General features: G+C 35.5%; 1 protein-coding gene across 6 annotated transcripts in view; it reads right to left on the bottom strand.

Annotated features, from left to right (window-relative positions):
- Positions 1–5,457: 5,457 nt before the first annotated feature.
- LOC117317630 (methyltransferase-like protein 24) overlaps positions 5,458–19,363 on the bottom strand; it is a 38,972-nt gene continuing 25,066 nt past the window's right edge. For 2 of the 6 annotated variants that reach the window (XM_033872485.1, XM_033872481.1), the window contains exons 2-7: positions 15,683–15,836; positions 14,548–14,696; positions 11,014–11,142; positions 9,628–9,702; positions 8,890–9,040; positions 5,458–8,426 (exon numbers count right to left, since the gene is read on the bottom strand). In XM_033872485.1, coding sequence (XP_033728376.1) covers positions 8,118–8,426; positions 8,890–9,040; positions 9,628–9,702; positions 11,014–11,142; positions 14,548–14,696; positions 15,683–15,826 — 957 coding nt within the window. In that variant the 5' untranslated portion in view covers positions 15,827–15,836 and the 3' untranslated portion in view covers positions 5,458–8,117. Of the gene's footprint in view, positions 8,427–8,889; positions 9,041–9,627; positions 9,703–11,013; positions 11,143–14,547; positions 14,697–15,682; positions 15,840–19,363 lie in introns of all 6 variants that reach the window. The other 4 variants (XM_033872484.1, XM_033872480.1, XM_033872482.1 and 1 more) reach the window with 3 other exon arrangements.

Genomic DNA, 19,363 nt, shown 5'->3' with positions numbered 1-19,363 from the left:
GTGATAATTCACAATTAAAATTAAGTGGTGTACAAGGTGGTGTATTAAATCAACAATGTAATTACTTATCTTAAAACACCTGTCCTTGAGTAATCCTTTCCTATCCGTTTCTCCAGAATTAAGACTGTTTATAAATCTCAGAGTTCAATGTTCCAGGCAATTAATTATCTAACAGAATTCACACAGCTATAAACCAGTTCCTTGTATCGGGCAATCAATAGATATCATAGCTCTTCTTGACAATTGTACACCAGTTCTGAATAACAATGTCTCTCATGGTATTCATACTATTTGCCAAATCCTTCAAGTACATTCTAAAACCATCTCTTTTTCTAGAATTCTCCAACACCCTTCATGTAAACAACCACTTGTCAATAAACATTTGTAAACAAAAAACATTATGACACTTCTCTTTTCAAGAAGATTCCATAAAAATATATTTACATATGAGGTTGCAAGAGGTTTATATTTCTGTAAGGGTTGTCGTTCTTATGTTTAGCATTAAATTTGAAAATTATGCAATAGGATTGAATTGCATTATATGTATCTTAATAACAGGAAAGTTATAATCACATTATGATGTCAAAAACGCAACACTGACTCAGTGTTTCTAAAAGTAAAACATATCGGATCAATATTTCAAAATAATGACCTCAACGTGACCATGATTCAGCCAATGAGAATTGAAAGAGAAGTCCGACCATATCATAATGCTGTGTCGGTCCAGCCGTCCGTCAATAAAAAGGGATGCCAAAAAAGGTCCTTCTGCTGCCCCTTAGTAAGCAACATGCTATTTTGCAAGAAGATACATTATGGCCAGCCAACCATGTGCATTAAGTATGGTTTTTAAAATAAAATATATTTGTCGGCTACATGAATTACGTATGAAAGTAGATGAGGGCATATTATTAAGTTCATACAAACTTCCAAATTCAAAATTATATAGTTGTCAGATTTGCTGATGAAAATGGCCAAAACAAGCTGTCAATTTACCAACCCCAAAATAACTTGTAGAAAGTGATCGTTTATTACATGTGTAACCTAACTTATGTTATCATATCTCTGTTTTTTATATTAAGTTCCTGAAGCTCTATGACCCATAATTCCAGGGAAAGCAGTATCAATACACTCACTGACCGGCAAAATACTCACCAGTCAATGTCCATACGAATGATGCTACCAAACACATTCCGACTTTTACTTGGTGAGCAAGCAGATGCATACAAACTTCTACAAACGAACCCAAATAACGTTCAGCTGTTATTTGAGTCATAAGGGCGTCTACCAACTACTTTGGGTGTCAATTGGGTCCTTTCATTATCAAGTATATTGCAGATAGCAGTTGCAAGTGAAAGGTCAATGTGTTTGAAAAAAATGGCCTTGAATATGTAAAAAAGAAATTAAAACAAGAAACCTATTTTGCGAAAGATCCTTTTGTAAATTGGAATAATGTAACAAGCATAATTGAGCCATAGAATTTTACCGATATAATGAGCACTCTTGTATGGCATAATTAGGCATTCCAAGTTGGTACAAGATTAGTTTTGTGTAAGGAATGGTATGAGAAAGGTGTTTACAAAGTATGTGATCTTATGTCTGGAAAAGAATTTTTTAAACGTTTGATGAATTTAAGAACATATTCAGAATACAGTCAGATAATTTCTTATTGTTTAGGGGGCTTTTTCAGGCAATACAACATCACTGTAGAATGAAGAACATAATAATGCCAAACAGAACTATCTAATAGACCAGCTATACCTTACCACATACAGATACTACTTTGAAACAAAAATGGGAGTCAAGACATGTATAACACAATTACTAAAACAAATATCTCAAGAAACACAGCAGAGATAAAATGGGGAAAAAACAACACAACACACATCACAAGGTAAGAAGCAGCTTTATAGAATACCATTCACCACAACGAAAGATACAAATTTACATTGGTGTCAGTTCAGGCTACAGAACTGAATAGTCCAAACGAACTACTATTTAAAATTGATAAATAAACAAAACTACAAATGACACTTGCAATTTTGTCATTATCAGAAAGAAACTATAGAACACTTTGGACTAGCGAGAATGTTAAAACAATTTGGAGGAACATGGAACTTTAGGTATTTGGAAAAAAAATCAAACAATAAATATCAAGAACATTCTTTTACACTAAGCCCTCGGCTTACGAGGGTATCACATAGCATATTCTCGCTGACTAGTGAGGACGATCTCCATTCAAAGGGGTTTTTACCTCATAAATATTCATAGTAATGTGAAGTATTTAATGCATGCGCGTGCATAAATCGTCATCTTCATTTTGAGCAATCAGAGACGACACGGCGATACATGTTCATCGCAGAATTAATCTGCATAGGTGACAACAAGACAGTTAAATTATTGTTTTTACATTTTTTAAAGATATTTAGCAGCGTCAGTTACAACTGTCACGCTTTTTATTTCCGTCGGTGCTACCGACCACAGGTAAGACATTTTCACCGACAAAGACGATGCCCTGACGCTATTTCAGTCAGATGAATCGTCAATAGACGAAGAGAAAAACAAAAGTAGTTCTGACGAAGTCAGTGAGCCTGAATATGACAGAGCATCACGACAAAATACGTATTATAAACGTGGTCGTGGCCGTGGTAGTCGTGGTAAGGTTGATGCCACACGTAAAACAACTAGGCGTCGCATCGCCAAGAACGACAGTTCTTCACTGAATGGCCCAAATTAAAACAACAACTCGGCCTTGGTAAACTGGAGAAGTCGTTGGCTTCACTCAACTCGTATATGGTCGATATTGTGACAGAGACACGAGACAGCGCCGCTGTTTGTAAGGTCAACAATGAGACACAGGGGCATGCGACCCAGACTAACCCCGAGGTCAGAAATGATGCGGTTGGTTCACAAGCGCAGGCAGAAGCTCTCAAGGGGTTTGATATTGAGTTATTTAGTAATACTAGCTCACTAGCAGGCGGCAATGACTCTCTTAGTGTTTTCGAGTCTGATGAAAACCTGGGCGTTTTTCCCCCCAAAGTAATGAGGAGTATTGGGACATTCCTCAGAATGAGGATGATGAGATTATGGGTCCTTAAATATCTGAACCTCTGGTCAGGGCTGTTGATAGAGCCTGTAGTCGTAAAGTAGACTCGGGTAAAATAGCAGAGATTATGAAAAATGCCCCAGACCAGCAAATTCCGATTTATTTGGAGTTCCAAGACTTAACTCAGAGATATGGGGCCAGTTCCCTAAAAGGGTACAGACATCTGATGTTACCCTTCAGGGCGGGCATACGCTTCTAACAACGGACTGACTCCCATCTGTAAGCTGGGTGAAGTGGTTACGTCCTTCTCTGACGAGTTGAAGTAAAAGAGTCAATACAAGAGTTTGATTGCTGACATTGTTGCAATTATGGGATATGCCATGTACTCTTTGTCGGTGAAAAGGAGATATGCTCTGCGGCCTTCCCTTGATCCGAGGCACAGAAACATTTGCTCACAGGAATGCCTAAGCACAGCACTTGTTCGGAGACGACATAACTAAAAGGCTCAGAGAGTTGAACGGGACAGCAAAGCTCCCAATTACTGGGAATACCGCTTATAGTAGCAGGCATAATAGCAAGGATTACAACGTGTACCAAAGACGCCCCTAAGGCCAAGGATGCTAAAGATACAACAGGTACTAAAGGTATCAATGACCAGGCAACGGAGTGTTCCCAAAAAGACAAAAATGCCACACCCTCCCGGAACCTGATCAGGTGAGAACTTAAGACACATGCAAATATAAATGTCTGGATACAAAATTGAATTTTATGCAAAACCGTTTCAGTCTTCATTTCCGAATGAGATATGTTTTTCAGGAGCACATATTTAAATTATTGATAAGGAAATCAGTAAACTCCTCAGGAGTTTTAGTTTTAACGTTTGGGTTGTCTTTAGCTCCTAGAGTATTCACAAATGTGTTGAAACCTGTATATGCTGACTTCAGGAAAGCAGGTATTAGATGTGTCTATTACATTGATTATTCTTTGCAGTTGAATCCAAGTAATAATTGTTCAGTCAGTGATACACAAAAAATGGTAGATCAATTGACGAATCTAGGTTATACTGTTTATATTGAAAGATCAGATAATTGTATTTTTTGGGATTGTTATTGATACTGATCAATTTAAGGTTTATCTTCCAGAGGAAATTGATGAGAGGGTTTTACAACTCAAGACCAACTAAACCTAGGTATTCCTACACACAGGATTTGTTAGTAGTACTGGATTTTTACGATCATTATACCCGCTCAAACAGCTCTTATAAAAATGCCTTACTCTCAAATTAGTTGCTTTAGTGGCTAAGACATCAGCGTCCAGAGCCCAAGCACTGCATTACCTTGGTCTTGATTTAATGAAGATGTCTGGTAATTAAGTTACTTTTGAAATAGCTGAACTGGAAAAGACATCCAATTAGAAAAGCCTGCCAGACATTTTGAGTTTACCAGTTACCAAGTTAACAAAAGATTATGCGTTGTCGGAGTTTTAAAGAATTATCTTAAAAAACAGTTGACCAAAAATCCAGCACGTTATTTGTATCATTCAAAACTGTAGAAGCTGTGAGGAGATCTACTATTGCCAGTTGGCTGAAGGTATTGACACTGCACATTTTAAGACACACTCTAACCGGAGTGTTTCTACATCAACTGCATGTTTATCGGGCATGTTTTATGCCGTTGACATTAATGACATGAATGAGACAATGATGTAACAAGATTGTTTAGTGCTAACCAAGTTGTCCCCGAATGGCTCAGATGCACAGAAGTGATTTTCAGTTGATTAAAATGTTGAAGTTGGGATAGCATTGTTGTTTTATTTTGTTTATAGTGTTTTAAACTTGCTATGTGATACCCTCGTAAGCTGGGGGCTTGGTGTATAAGAATGGCCCCCTCCTCCAAGTATCCTATATGATATGATGGAGGAGGGGAATTCTTTAAACTAAATAGCCCGAGGCTAAGAGGGTATCTACCCACCATATTGTCAATTGCTAGATGCATTGTATTCTGTTTGCATTTCCTGCCATTATGGGTATTTTATCAACAAAATATGTTTTCTTTTAAAGATGGCGTTTTGTGCACGTGTACGCGTTAAATGCTACACATTATTATGAATATTCATGAGGTAAACAACTCTTTGAAGGGAGATCTCTCACTGGTAAGCGAGAATATGCTATGTGTTACCCTCGTAGCCTCGGGCTATTTAGTTCAAAGAATGCCCCTCCTCCATCATATCCTATGGGATACTTGGAGGAGGGTGCCATTCTATTCGGTATTTCACTACAAGTGATCAAAAACAAAATATTCAAAGCAATTTCATAATACTTTGCTCAAAATACTAAATATCTTACACCAAGAAAATATCAGACATACATATCAAAGAAATAACAGAATTCATAACAAAATGTACAGAAAATAAAATTAAACAATTGCACAAAACGTTTTAATACAAATATGGAAAGACTTCCAGCGAATGTTTTCTCAATAATTTCTAGTTAACATTAAAATTCAATACTACATAAATGCACAAGTACGATATTTTAAACAAAGTTGGAAGTTAATATACATATACATGCACTTGTATATGTAGATGGGGCAATGACATTATTCAGATTTTGAACTGGGTCGTCAATGCCAATGTTTTACCCCATCTTTGCTGTAAAATTGCAAATGTTGATTTCTTCCATCGTATACTTTGTTTGAGTACAACATTAACTCATTATTATGTAATTGATATTCAAGTTGAAATTTTATACGTCATTAATAAATGACATTTACAACATATACTGGTCTCCATTAGTATTTGTGTATTTCTAACAGCAAACACAGGTGCTGTCTCTTAAATCAGTTTCTGGACAGAGATGACGTATATACATGTATATATCAACACTGATTTTTTTCTTAAGCTAAAATAATTGATGATTTCGGTTTTTGTTTTCTTTTATATATATATATATATATATATATGTTCAAATATAAAAGAGAACTAGTCAACTAATATACTGGGTAAGAGAATGCGTGTCAGTTATGTATCATTGTTATGTGATAATGTTTTTGTGACAGAGTATGGACTATGCCGCAGGTGACAGTTGTGTGATGAGTGAGAGCTCCCACGAGGGGACATTTTTATTTTATATAATGAAGGCTGACCCCAAGGTTCAAACCCTGGCAGCCTTCCAATGTATTAATGTTCTGGGGATACAAAATATTTTTTAATATTATTGTGTAAAAAAAAATTGACTAACGTCAAACTCCTTATTTTGGAAAAAAAGTAGATATCACAGTATTGAGCCAAAGTGTTTGTCATTTATGAAACCTCAATGATCTTGAAGAGTTCACGGCCCGAAAAACGTTCAGGTTTGAAAATATCAGTAATAAATTAAACATGACTTGCATATCCAAATAATGAAGATTTCTTAAAAAAAAGCACAAAGGACAAACAACATGCAGACGGAGAGCATATAAATGTACATTGTTATTTTACAAGTAAAAAGGCATTAGTTAAATTAATGTATGGTGAATCATGAAGATACATTAGATGAAATATATATTTATTTTTTTGGTTGACAATCACCACAGTTTGTCACGGACATAGGTAGTGTTTCACAGTGAAGATTTATATGCATTATAGTATCACTGTATAACATACCACAGTAATGAAATAATTTCATGTTGTTCAACAATCGAAAACACATACTTTAGGCATAAAATGCATACATTTATAACACTCGGGTATTTCGTTATATTGTGACAAAAGAAATGAAATGAATACGAATATAATTTTTGTTTTCTTTTCACAAATTTAAGAAATACATCATTGAAAGGTTATTGTGTGACATATCGCCGTCGTCAAGACTCATGTGTTAATAACTTTGTAAGCCTGAGGTCCAAGGTTTGATCACTAGCAAAGTTAATTATCTGAATTGAATTAACCATGCGCTCTGTTACATTTGGCGCCAGCTAAATACCGACGAGGGTGGTATAGGGTATCATGTGTGCCGTCGGGGTCGAAGATTTTGTTGAAGAGGGCAGAAATGTACCGAGACATGGATGGGCCGAACTCCGGTGACCAGGTACTAAAATGGTTGGAGCGTCCGTCTACAGTTCATGGAACCTGGGTTCGAGTTCCGGTCTGGTCGTTGCAGTCTTCCTCTCCCGTTACATAAGTCATACCCAGTTTTCAACAATATCAAATAAGTTTAACAAGGATACAATGATTCCACGGATTAACGTCCTGTGAAGCACACTGGTTACTCAATAGGAAACCAATGTGATCTGGCAGATAAACCTGATTTCCATTTTACAGCGGATAAAAACGCCAACGCCTCATTATTTCCGATAAAATGTGAAGTTGGTAGAAACTTCAGGAAGGCAACCGGGCCTCGTACAATCTTTTTAGGAATTTTTGAGTTTTTCGCCGTCCGTAAGCACGCAGGTGGATGTTCAGTATGTCACAAGAAGGAACACACATAAAAACACCTCAGGAGACAGTATATGACCACTGCCTCCATACGGAAAAAGCTCTTACCATCTGTACGAAACACACAATCCCAGGACTACGACATACTTAGGTTCTTACATCCATATTGAATTTACTGCTCTTCTTTCAACCTCTACTGCCTCTACGACTCTCGCATCTGGCGAAAAACGCAGAAGTACCGGGACTTAAATATCCGTGCGTCCTGTTGACCGATTCTTTTGCAAGCACAAATGTACGGATGCACAATTGCCTAATGGTATGACGAAGAGCTACGTGGTCGCTAGTTTGAGTACCGGCACGGGCGCTGTGTTGTATCCTTGAACAGGATTCTTTACTCAGTTGTGTTCCAGTTGACTCAGCTGTAAATGACTACGTGGTAGAGCAGCACGAGGAATGCTGTAAGCGCCGAAATGGCAGCTCCGGCTGTATGCTCCCCAGGAAGTTGAGAAAGAAAGACATTGGGTGGTTGATAAAGGCCCAATCACCACGGATTATAATTTGTGAACGGCCTTTGACGGCTATGTTTCTGTGATATAGTGGTATATAAAAGTCAAAATTATTATTGTTATTTTGTAACTCGCATCACAACTCTTTAGTTCTCCTAAGTTCTTATGTCATTCTCAATTCTTACATATGAAACTTCGTGGCAAGCATAAATATATTTTAAAGTTAACTCAGATTTGAATGTACATGGTAGATTTCTATTGACCCAGAAACTCCTGTAGCCTGCATCGTATAAGTCTTTAAGGATCCACAAGCGATGAAGCCATACGACTTTCTTTGTTGTATAACTCGCGTCCCAAAGATGGTACTCTATAGCGAACTGTTTTGGCAGTAGACTACTAGACAGTATATTAGGGAGGACGTCCCATTCCCAGTACTCTATATCCATCTTGATAACATCTGGAATCTGTAAAGTATAAGTGAAATAAGTATTGGACTACATTGTTGTTGCATTTATATCTGTTATGAATGCAGTTCATTCATTTACATATCTTGCACATTTTATGCAAACTGATGACATCTAACAGAATCTCTGGGCCAGCTTAGATTAAGGTATTCAGTATCGATAACCAGAGGTCATGTTACGAATATTCTTAAAAAGTTAAAATTTCCCATGGGAAGGAACAGTATAATCTACAGTATAGATATCAGTATCAAAAAACATATTGAAAATGCAACACAAATTGTCGGAACACATCTATGAGAATTGACAACGGTATTCAAAGCTGATAAGAATCATATGCATACATGTATAATATAAAATGGCCGTCCCGTAGAGAGAGAGAGAGAGAGAGAGAGAGAGAGAGAGAGAGAGAGAGAGAGAGAGAGAGAGAGAGAGAGAGAGAGAGAGAGAGAGAGGGTATGCTTACAGTTTTATGACCCAATTCTGTCATGGTATCCTTCATCGTTAACATTCTCCATTCCTTATTTCCGATTACTTGCTGGGATTTACTGGCGATACCAATGTCGTGAAAGTACACAAAGGGGTTCTTACTTCGTTGGTAGCTCTCTTGATCCATACTTTCAAAATATGAAAAAGGTCATATCATCAAAATAAAGTAAAACAAAATAGAAATAGATAGATAAATGTCAATGAAATTTACTCCTCACTTAATTTAGCGCAATACTGTCAAATTGAGAAAAAAAAGTCCATAACATTTAGGGGCCTCTATCGCTCGGATTTAATGTTCAGCAGTCAAAGTAAATATTCGGAGTACTTTCAGGCGTAGTACGTAGTAAACGTAGCCATGTAACAGCATATTTAAATCAAATTGCAAGAGAATTTCAAGATATGAAGTTTAATGAAGACCATTAGAAACTGCCCGGGTCGACATCATTTTACGGGGAGTGTGTGATGACCGTTTATAGCTATTCTGCATGATGGCGATCTCGCTCTCAGGCTCTGTCATCTTGATGTCATGGGAGCGAGATTGCAATGTTTGGTGACTTTTCTTAACCGTCAACCTTAACTATATCATCATTTCATCAATTTACAGCACATAATTCTGTCATGGACTTTTCTCCACACTCTGGTCATTACCTGATAAATACCTAAAATAGTTCACCTGAGTGACGTCATGAAGATGATCATCATAAGCATGCCTTACCTGGGGTCAAAGGAGTGGACCTTACAGTCGAATTCCTTTGCTATCTCGTCATCGAAGGTGAAATCGTAATTAATACTGAAAAAAATAAGATGCATTATTCAAAAACTTTTAAATGAGCTTTATGGTTAAAAAATGGTATGAGAAAAGGATACAAAACGTTACATTTTCTATGAGTATTTTCTAAAACTAACACTTTCTGTTAATTACAAAAATAAAAAGTCATTGAGACCGTTTATAATATATATTTAAAACATAAAGAATGTAAACATTGCGGTCTCGATCTCATTCATACAATACCGCTCTTAACCTGATACTGCGCATGCGTCTAAGTCGAGAAAGAAGCAGCATGGAGGACGTAAACACATAAAGGGAACGGGGACCTGAAGTTACCTCAAAGAAAGTGCCAGAAAGCGTAAGAGGAAGAAGTCAGACCAGAAAAGTGGAAAGGGAGGACAAGCAGTAATCTACATTTTTTGTATATCAGACAGGAGACTGATCGATGGCGAAAGTTGAAGGAGGTTTGTTAAAAAAATTACCAACATGTTATCTACAGTAAAATATTAAAAATATTGTGTTTAATTCATTTGTGTCACTTGTCTGAAAAATAAATATAAAAATTATCAGTATGATTTCCTCTGATAAACACTCTTGAATCTGACTTGGGGATTATGATAGTGATACAGAGACTTAGGCCCATATCCCAGTCTACGGTTAATATATATGTATCACAGAATACAATATATGCTATAATGCACACATCTGGACAGTCGGTTGGGAATTCGTGTCCCTTTGATTAGGGAGTGAAGTTACAAATACAGCAATATGTCGACATATTTAAATACTCATAACACTTTATCCATTGTTCATCTATAAACATTTCTTTTTAATCTAAACTACATTATGCGCTGAGTATTTAAAGTCATTGCTACATTTTGTATACGTATACTTGTATTATGGATAGGATATCGATAAGTGGCGAGAAACCGTGTCCGGTCCTTTTGTGTAAGATTTATGCATATCAAACGATTTAAATTCAAATACATATTAAACAGCAGACATATTACGGATTTAAATGACCTACATGTACTCGCTGCTGTTATCTGGCGGTTGCACATGACGGGCCGTATGGTTACCACAGTTACAAGAAAATGAATATACACTTGTATAAACGTTATAAGAATAGATGCAATTAGATTATTTAATTATCCGCATTTAAACTCTTCATAATTACATTTGGATGTTGTCGAATTTCAGTTATCTTACCTTCATTCTGATCTATCAGAGTTACTTATATTGAATTACCTTATATTGGTTATAATAAATTATGGACTTTCAAACTTTTGTAGCATAGTATGTAAAGCACGAAGTATGTAAAGTTTTACTAACCCGAACGAGTAGACCTGACATGCCCCGGGGGTGAGGAACTGTTTCTCCACACAGAGGTCCCATCCACCATCAATCCTGTTACCAAGCCGCAGGGGTCTCTTACAAATCGTCTGGATGGTACCTAAATACCTGTGATTCATGATATAAATATTACACAGTTTTTTTGTTTGTTTGTTTGCTGTTTTTTTTATTACACAATGTTAGATAATAAGGTTTATCATACAATTAAAGATCGGAGTTGAGGGGTATAGTTTCTGTTTCCCCTCGTCATACCTATTTGATAGTATCGAGGTTTGATAACAAGGTTTATCATACAATTGAACATTGGAGTTGACGGGTATAGTTTCTGTTTTCCCTCGTCATACCTATTTCATATTACACAAGGTTTGATAATAAGGTTTATTATACAATTGAACATTGGAGTTGAGGGGTATAGTTTCTGTTTTCCCTCGTCATACATATTTCCCCAGGCGCGGACTATACTGACCGGAGAGATATGTTTAACTTAAAAATATTTGTAAATCAAAGGCTTATGGTTGATATGGAGCCAGATTCACGAGTGAATTGATACATACAGGCTGTTTATTGTGACATACATTTCATTTGGAATATTTCACAAGACAAAATGAATTGGCTGGAATTAAATTTGGCAAATTATTTGTCGCTGAGGAGGGTCACAGTTTCGTGTTCGAAGAAATATAAAGTTGTTTTTTTTAATTTGTTACCTATAGGGCCTATCAATCTTCATTCAGAATTTAAGCGTGAAATATAAAAAGCAATCAACCAGCTGACAGCTATCAATTTTGTCTATATCGTTCCCCTTTGCCTCCAAGTAATGTGAAAGAAAGACAATCGAAGCCTTCAACGTTTCTGTGTACGACCGTTGATTTGAACACCTTCAGCAAAATAATAATAATGAAAGATGGACGACATGGTGTCTTTTGACATCGTGCTGAGTGATATTTTTACGCTTTCACAAGAGAAAACGACGGATCTGGAAGAGGGCATGTCATGATATGGTGATATAGGCACGGATATTTCAAGGCGTGAAGACATCTCTCGTGATTATCAATGGTTTTTTTAAAGCAGTAAGATATCGGTTTGAGATCTTGAGACCACAAGTTCTTCCTCTTATCCATCAACGTAGCGTTACGTAGCAGCAGGACAGCGCGTTGACCTATGATGATAACACCGCATTACTCACGTAGACCCTTATTTAGGAGTGGAATAATATCCCCCAAAAGCAATAAGCACCTTGATTGGGTCAATGATAAGGAGAGTAATAGCAGCGACTGAGAATGTGGTGGGCACACACGCGACTGAGGATGTGGTGGGCACACACGCGACTGATTTGGATCAGGAAATGGTGTAAGGTACCTCTGTTTTAACGCTATTACAAACCCCGTTTGTAATTTAACAACAAAAATCCTGAAAATCAATTCAGTATTGATGAAATAATCCCTAAACCCACACCATGAGCACATCATGACTAAAGAAATGTCGACGGTAATAATATTTGACGGTGATAGGTCACAAATTTACATCTCTAACTAACGAAATATCGACGGTTATAATATACATATATGACGGTGATAGGTCACAAATTTACATCTCTGACAATAGAATAATGACAGTATCGGTATGTGATGACTACAGGTCTCAAAGAGGTTTGCCGGATAATTGCCTGTTTCGAATCAACAGAGATCGTTTCAAAATTTTCAAAAAAGCAATTTGAAAACTGACTTTCTGAATACAAACCTTAATTCTATGACATATACATATTCTTATTTGCGAAAAAAAATGTTGATTTATTACAGGTATTCATTATACGACGAAATTTTCATCATTGGGCTATTTGCAACTTTGAGAGGGGTTTTCCGCATTCAAATCATTTTTTGATAAAGACCACATCGGAAGACCAACTTCTACAATGCCTTATTTTATTCTATGCACCAAAAGACAATCAAAATCCAATTCTTAAAAAGTTGTCCTTCGATGCGCTGGTATCGAACAAATTAACAGAGCGAGGTTGATGAAATATTTCAATTTGGAATTATCTAAACTCGCTATAAGTGATAACAGTCTGTATAACTCATATGGTAGAAACACCGCTTAGCAACCCGAAGGTTCGGAGCTAGAATAACGAAGATTAATATAAAGTATTCAGTATGCGGATTAAATGGTTGAGATAGAAAATTTTCACTTGGATACAAAAAATATTTACTCCGTTAATAATATGTCAGACAAACTTTGATTGTGTAAAATTCCTATCTGACATGCCAGTTTAACTTTACTTCATATGGTGAGTATATATTCCATAATCTGTTTACAACGCACAGCGCGCAAATGGATCATGGTGATTTTATTTTTGGTACTGTGGGAATCTCTGGCATCATGTAACATTTTACCTATATTTTTAGACTGTCGCTGTGCGTGGCCTAGATCAGGATGCGAGAAAAAACACATACTTCTCTGTGACCTATACTCATCATACACAACATGTATATCATTATCATCATCATTTCATTAGACAGAGATGTAAACTTGTGATCTATCACCATCATATATGTATCATAAGCCCTGGCATAATGCGTTAGGTTAGTCAGAGATATAACATAACCGTCGACATTTCATTAGACAGAGATGTAAATTTGTGACATATCACCATCATATATAATAACCGTCGACATTTCATAAGACAGAGATGTAAATTTGTGATATGTAACTATTATATATCATTACTGTCAGCATAGCATTGATCGGAAATGATCATTTTTCGTTTATCCCGACTTAGACCATGTACAGTGATAGTCTGGGTTAAAAATACCGGTAAATTATCACGTGACCCCAGCGATTCAGGATTAGCGTACTCATCCATGTATGTCTCTTGTCGACATGACGGTTTGTTTACACTTTCCTTTGAGTAATACGAGTAAATCGGTTATTTTAATCTGTTTTTTTTTATCCAAGTGAAATTTTTACATCTCAATATTTGTATCTTTACACTGTATACTTTATATCAAATTTGTCTTAAAAGTTGGAAATATCTTTCAAATACCACCAAGGAAAATTAAATCCTATTAAGAAATATAACAAGATCGATCTTCGTGGTTCGAATTCAGAACCGTCGGTTTGCTAAGTGGTGTTTCTACTACCATATGTATGCGGACCCCCTCGAAAGTTAGAAATAGCCCGATGATGCAACTTTACGGTCATTAAATGAAATATCCACTGGTATTAAAAAAGCACATTTCTCAAAAATAAGAACATTTATCTGCTACATGTTGTATATTAAGTCTGTTTTGCAAAAATTCTGTTTTTAACATTCATTCTTTTTTATTTTGAAAACGGTTACCGTTAGATCCAAACAGGACGCCATACATGTACCTCATTAAATTATTTTTTGACAAATGCCGAAGTTAATCTAAATATTTTGACGAATGAAGTTGCGACGGTAATTATATATGATGAGTAAAGGTAACACGTCTCTCATCAAAGAAATAAACCACGTATACATGAATAAACATGACTTACATCTGATAAAGCTTCTCTAAATCTTCTGTTTTCATTGCACACATGTTTTCCTTACTCGGCAGCAGGTAGAGGTCGGTATTATCAAAATCATATTCGTAGGTCTTTGTTGTCTTCACGCACGAGTAAATATCATCCGGAATATTCCTGTACTACAAAAGAAAATAACAGTACGTAATACATAATTATTATTAACGTTAATTGCTTCAGTGCGATCAGAATATATTCTACTCTATTAACTATTTTACACTTCGGAAAATCATTTGTTATTTAAGAAATAATTAACGATGATTCGTGTATTGTTGCAGGATATACAACGAGGACGAGGATATTTTTGCATTTAGATTAATAATGAAGACTGCAGGCCTGAGTTATTAATTAAAATTGCAAAATATCCGAGTCCGAGTTGTATATCCTGCAACAATACACGAGTCAAAGTTGATTATTTCTATTCTACCATGTACTGTTTAGTTCTGAGATCTACCTTTTCCTAATAGAAAAACGGCAAATAAACCCCGGGAAATGTGTCGCTACATGGCTGTTACAATTCACAAGAAACGATAATGCGCGCGTGCTAATGAATATTCAAAAGATGACGTCAATCTCAAGCCAGTTAACGGCAACGGTACGAGAAAACTTTCGGAGATGTCGGCCAGCAATTCATGTAGAAATGCTCTCTAAAAGTTACCTGTGGAAATTGACCTTACAACATATTGTTTAGCAAAGTCTGCTCTGGGTGGATAGAAATTAACAATCTGGCAAATGTCTCCGTTGTAAAATACACGGTCTCCGACGTTCAAACGTTTTGGCGCCGCCATGTTTGTTTACAAATGCACGATTTTGGAGCGGAAATAATGCGACAGCCGTGATTCACGAGCGTGTATTATTGACACGAGCGTGTATTATTGACACGAGCGTGTATTATTGACACGAGAGTGTATTACTGGCAAATAATACACGGTTTAAAACCAATCAAAACTGGCGTTGCATAGCAAATGTGGTAGAATGGTATATAAAACATTAAGGAGAATTCACAGCAGTGTTAATCATGGGATGATGTCGATTAAAAAATAGAGATTATAATCAATATTAGTATAGAAAACATGCTGATAGATAAGGTAAATTATAGAATACATACAAAATCAGGGCTCAGATCGTCAATGCTTTTTGTGCGTGGTGTTCTTAGTGAGAACGTGAGACTATTACGGCTGATTGACAGCAGTAGGAAGGCGGTCACCACTACAGCAGCAATCGATATCAGCTTTATATACACCGACTTCATCCTGGACGAACTGCTGCAACAACAAAAAACATATAACTATTACATATCATCATGAGCAATACAGAAATCTAATATAAGTCGTGTAAATATCAGATCTCACCGCAAGTTGGACATGGCCCATTATCATGTCGATTGCAACGATTTTTGTTTTGTTTTTATAATTCATTTTTTATTTTGAAATCATGGTGTATAATACATATACATGTATAATCACATACACATAACACACAGCGACAGTATTACATTAATGTTCATATTTTTACAATTTTATTCTCATTCACTCCTAGAGTACATATACATATTTCTACATACACACATATATCCTCACATACAACATTTTTACACTTATCCATTGTATCAATATTCATATTCATTTATTGTTTCATTTAAACCCATACACCCATGCATACATACTATTTTATCCACTCTCACACTGAAACAACATAATAAGAGAAGGAAAGAAGGGGAGGAGGAAAGAAAGAAAAAAATGGTGATAGAAACAAGGAGAATAGTTGCGGTTAATTTGAATACATGTACATAGAGTAAATTATTTATTTCTGTAGAGAGATAGAAATCAAAAGAGTTTCCTTTAGGGTAGAGATGTGGGGAATAATATTTATAATGGCATAGCTTTAGTTACAAAAATAATATAGTGTTTGTAAACTGTCAGGAATCAGGTTTGGCTATTGAATATCAAGACGAATGAAGTTTTTCCATTTACACCACGTATTCTTGAATTTTGCTTTGAAAAAATCGTTCTGACCGTTTGATATGAATTTCTGCGTATTGTAGTAATCTTTTATGTTGTTTGCCAATGCGTTGACATTTAAGGATTTATTAAGACACCTCGTTCTATAAATGTATTGTTTGATGATAAGAATTACTATATTATCAACTGTTGCATTAACACTATTGTTTGTGAGTCCAAAAAGAAAAGACTGTTTATTTATTTCAAAATGAATATAGAGTGCATCTTCCATTGGTTCAAAATTTTGTAATAGATTTTGCACTTCCTGGCATTCCCATATCAAGTGAATAATTGTTTCTCTTTCAGAGTTACAGAAAGTGCACATAGGGCTATTTACTATACCATATTTAAACAAAGTAGAATTGGTGGTAAGAATATAATGAGATATGCGTTATTGAAGCCATTGAAGTTTAGTATTTTTTGTTACTTTACATGGAATATTGTATATTTTACTCCATTATCCTTCATCAAATAAGCGCTGCTCATTCCATTTTGATTTGCCAGTAGCAACAGTGTCTGTTTATATTATAAAAAAAGTTTTGAATCACTGATACTTGAGAGAAAACACTGTGTATTAGGAGGTAGCAAAGGGCGGATAACTGGTGGGATATTTTGGGGTAGAGGATCTGGCAGACATTTCCGAACTGCAGATATTAATCCTTGGACCTGAAGACAATTTGTATGTAAATGATATCTTTGTGAAAGTTCTTCAAATGAATAGAAAGTTATGTCCTCTGAACTCTTTAGAAGGTCTGCAATTGTATGTATTCCTGATTTATACCATGATTTATAAAACACGGGTTTACCAGCAACAGTTATGTCCTTATTATGCCAAATGCACTTAGTCAAAAATGAATTTTGTTGGGGTTCTTTAATTTCCATAGAGTTAATCAATTTATACCAGGCATGAAAAACGTCCTTCCAAAAATTATTAGTACATAATTTACTACAGTGAGATATATATTTCCCACCAATATTTAATAGAAGATCCATATCAAAATTCTCTTTTAAGATATATTTCCATTTCCCTTCAGTGTTATACAGTCTTCTGACCCACCCCAATTTAAGAGAGTTTATAAATGCATATAAATTTATCATTTTCAAACCTCCTTTACAATGGTCTTGAACAACAATGCTTCTTTCAACTTTATCAGTTTTACTATCCCATAAAAATTCGAATGATAATGAATTTATTTCCTTTGTCACCTTTTCACTTGGGTTAGGAAGAGATATAAATAAGTGGTTGAATTGGGATATCATTAATGACTTGATGATGTGGATCTTGCCAATAGGAGTTAGTTTTCTTTGTTTCCATGTTTGGATTAAACTTTTTTAATTTGACTATTTTCTTATCAAAATTCAGTTTAGGGATGTTTTCTAGGTTCACATCGAATTCAATACCAAGCAATGTAAATTTACTTTCCCCCCAATTAAGATTGAATTCTGGGATCATGGTGTCATTACTATATTTCATACTTCCAATCCAAATTATTTCAGTTTTATCTACATTCATTTTTAAGCCAGAGATGTTTTTAATTTTTTTTTAATTCTTTTAGAGTCTCGCGAAGTGATTTTTCTGAACCGTCTAAAGCAAGAAATGTATCGTCAGCATACTGGGATGTAAGAATTTCAAAATTGTCTGTTTTAATTCCTTTTATATTACTATTTTTCCTTAAACGAATTGCTAAGACTTCGGCACATAGAATGAAGATATAGGGAGCTATTGGGTCACCTTGACGACAAGATCTATTTATTTAAAAAAATGGAGATAGATTCCCACCTTGATTAATTATTGATGTAACATTTTTGTGTAATGTATCAAACCATTTTAAAACGTCATTGCCAAAGCCAAAAAATCCAAAAACTTTTCTGATATAATTCCAAGACACAAAGTCGAAAGCCTTTTCAAAATCTACTATCAAAATCATGCCAGGGATCGCAACGAATTTTGTTATAATTTTGCATTTGTACAGTTCGTGATGGCTCATTTTTTTGTGTACAGTTTGTGACGAATCATGTTTGGTGTACAATTTGTGAGGCACCATTTTTGGTGTACAGTTTTTGACGAATCATTTTTAGTGTACAGTTTTTGACGAATCATTTTTAGTGTACAGTTTTTGACGAATCATTTTTGGTGTACAATTCGTAACGATTCATGTTTGGTGTACAATTTGTGACGAATTATTTGTGGTGTACAGCTCGTGACTAAACATTTGTGGAGTACAGCTCGTGACTAAACATTTGTGGAGTACAGATTGTGAAGGGTTATTTAACATCTTGATTCAGTTATCATAAACTGTAGTCATCAATTTCAACGTATTTCCTACTCGGACTTGATACAGGTTCCAACGAGCCATACATAGCTGGTACACATTGACCGTGGTATGGGTATTTATGATATTCGTGTCCAACTTTTTTTTTACAGAATCATGTAGTTAACACCAATAACTAGAGGGCACGTGCTTTAAAACACGATACAATTTTAATCTTATTTCCTTATCACACGATATCATAGTGAGGACACACATGTGTATGTGGAATTGTAAACAATGGTAACATCGGCCTAAGATGGCATCAATCAGTTTTATTTCATGATCTACACTTTACCTCCACATCCATGCTTAACATCTTAAATGTAACTCAACGACGAAGTAGTTTTTAAATGATTAGGAATGATTTCGTTTGAATTTATTTTTTATAGATCAATGTATTCTCTAGGTCAGGGAGAGTCTGGACTGTATCGTGGGAGAGTCAAATGTAGACATACATTCTAGTGTCAATTGTTCGTC

Source organism: Pecten maximus, chromosome 19 (genome assembly GCF_902652985.1).
Source record: "Pecten maximus chromosome 19, xPecMax1.1, whole genome shotgun sequence".
Classification (NCBI taxonomy): domain Eukaryota; kingdom Metazoa; phylum Mollusca; class Bivalvia; order Pectinida; family Pectinidae; genus Pecten; species Pecten maximus.
The sequence above is the reverse complement of the archived record's forward strand: the minus strand, read 5'-3'. Positions and strand labels throughout refer to the sequence as shown.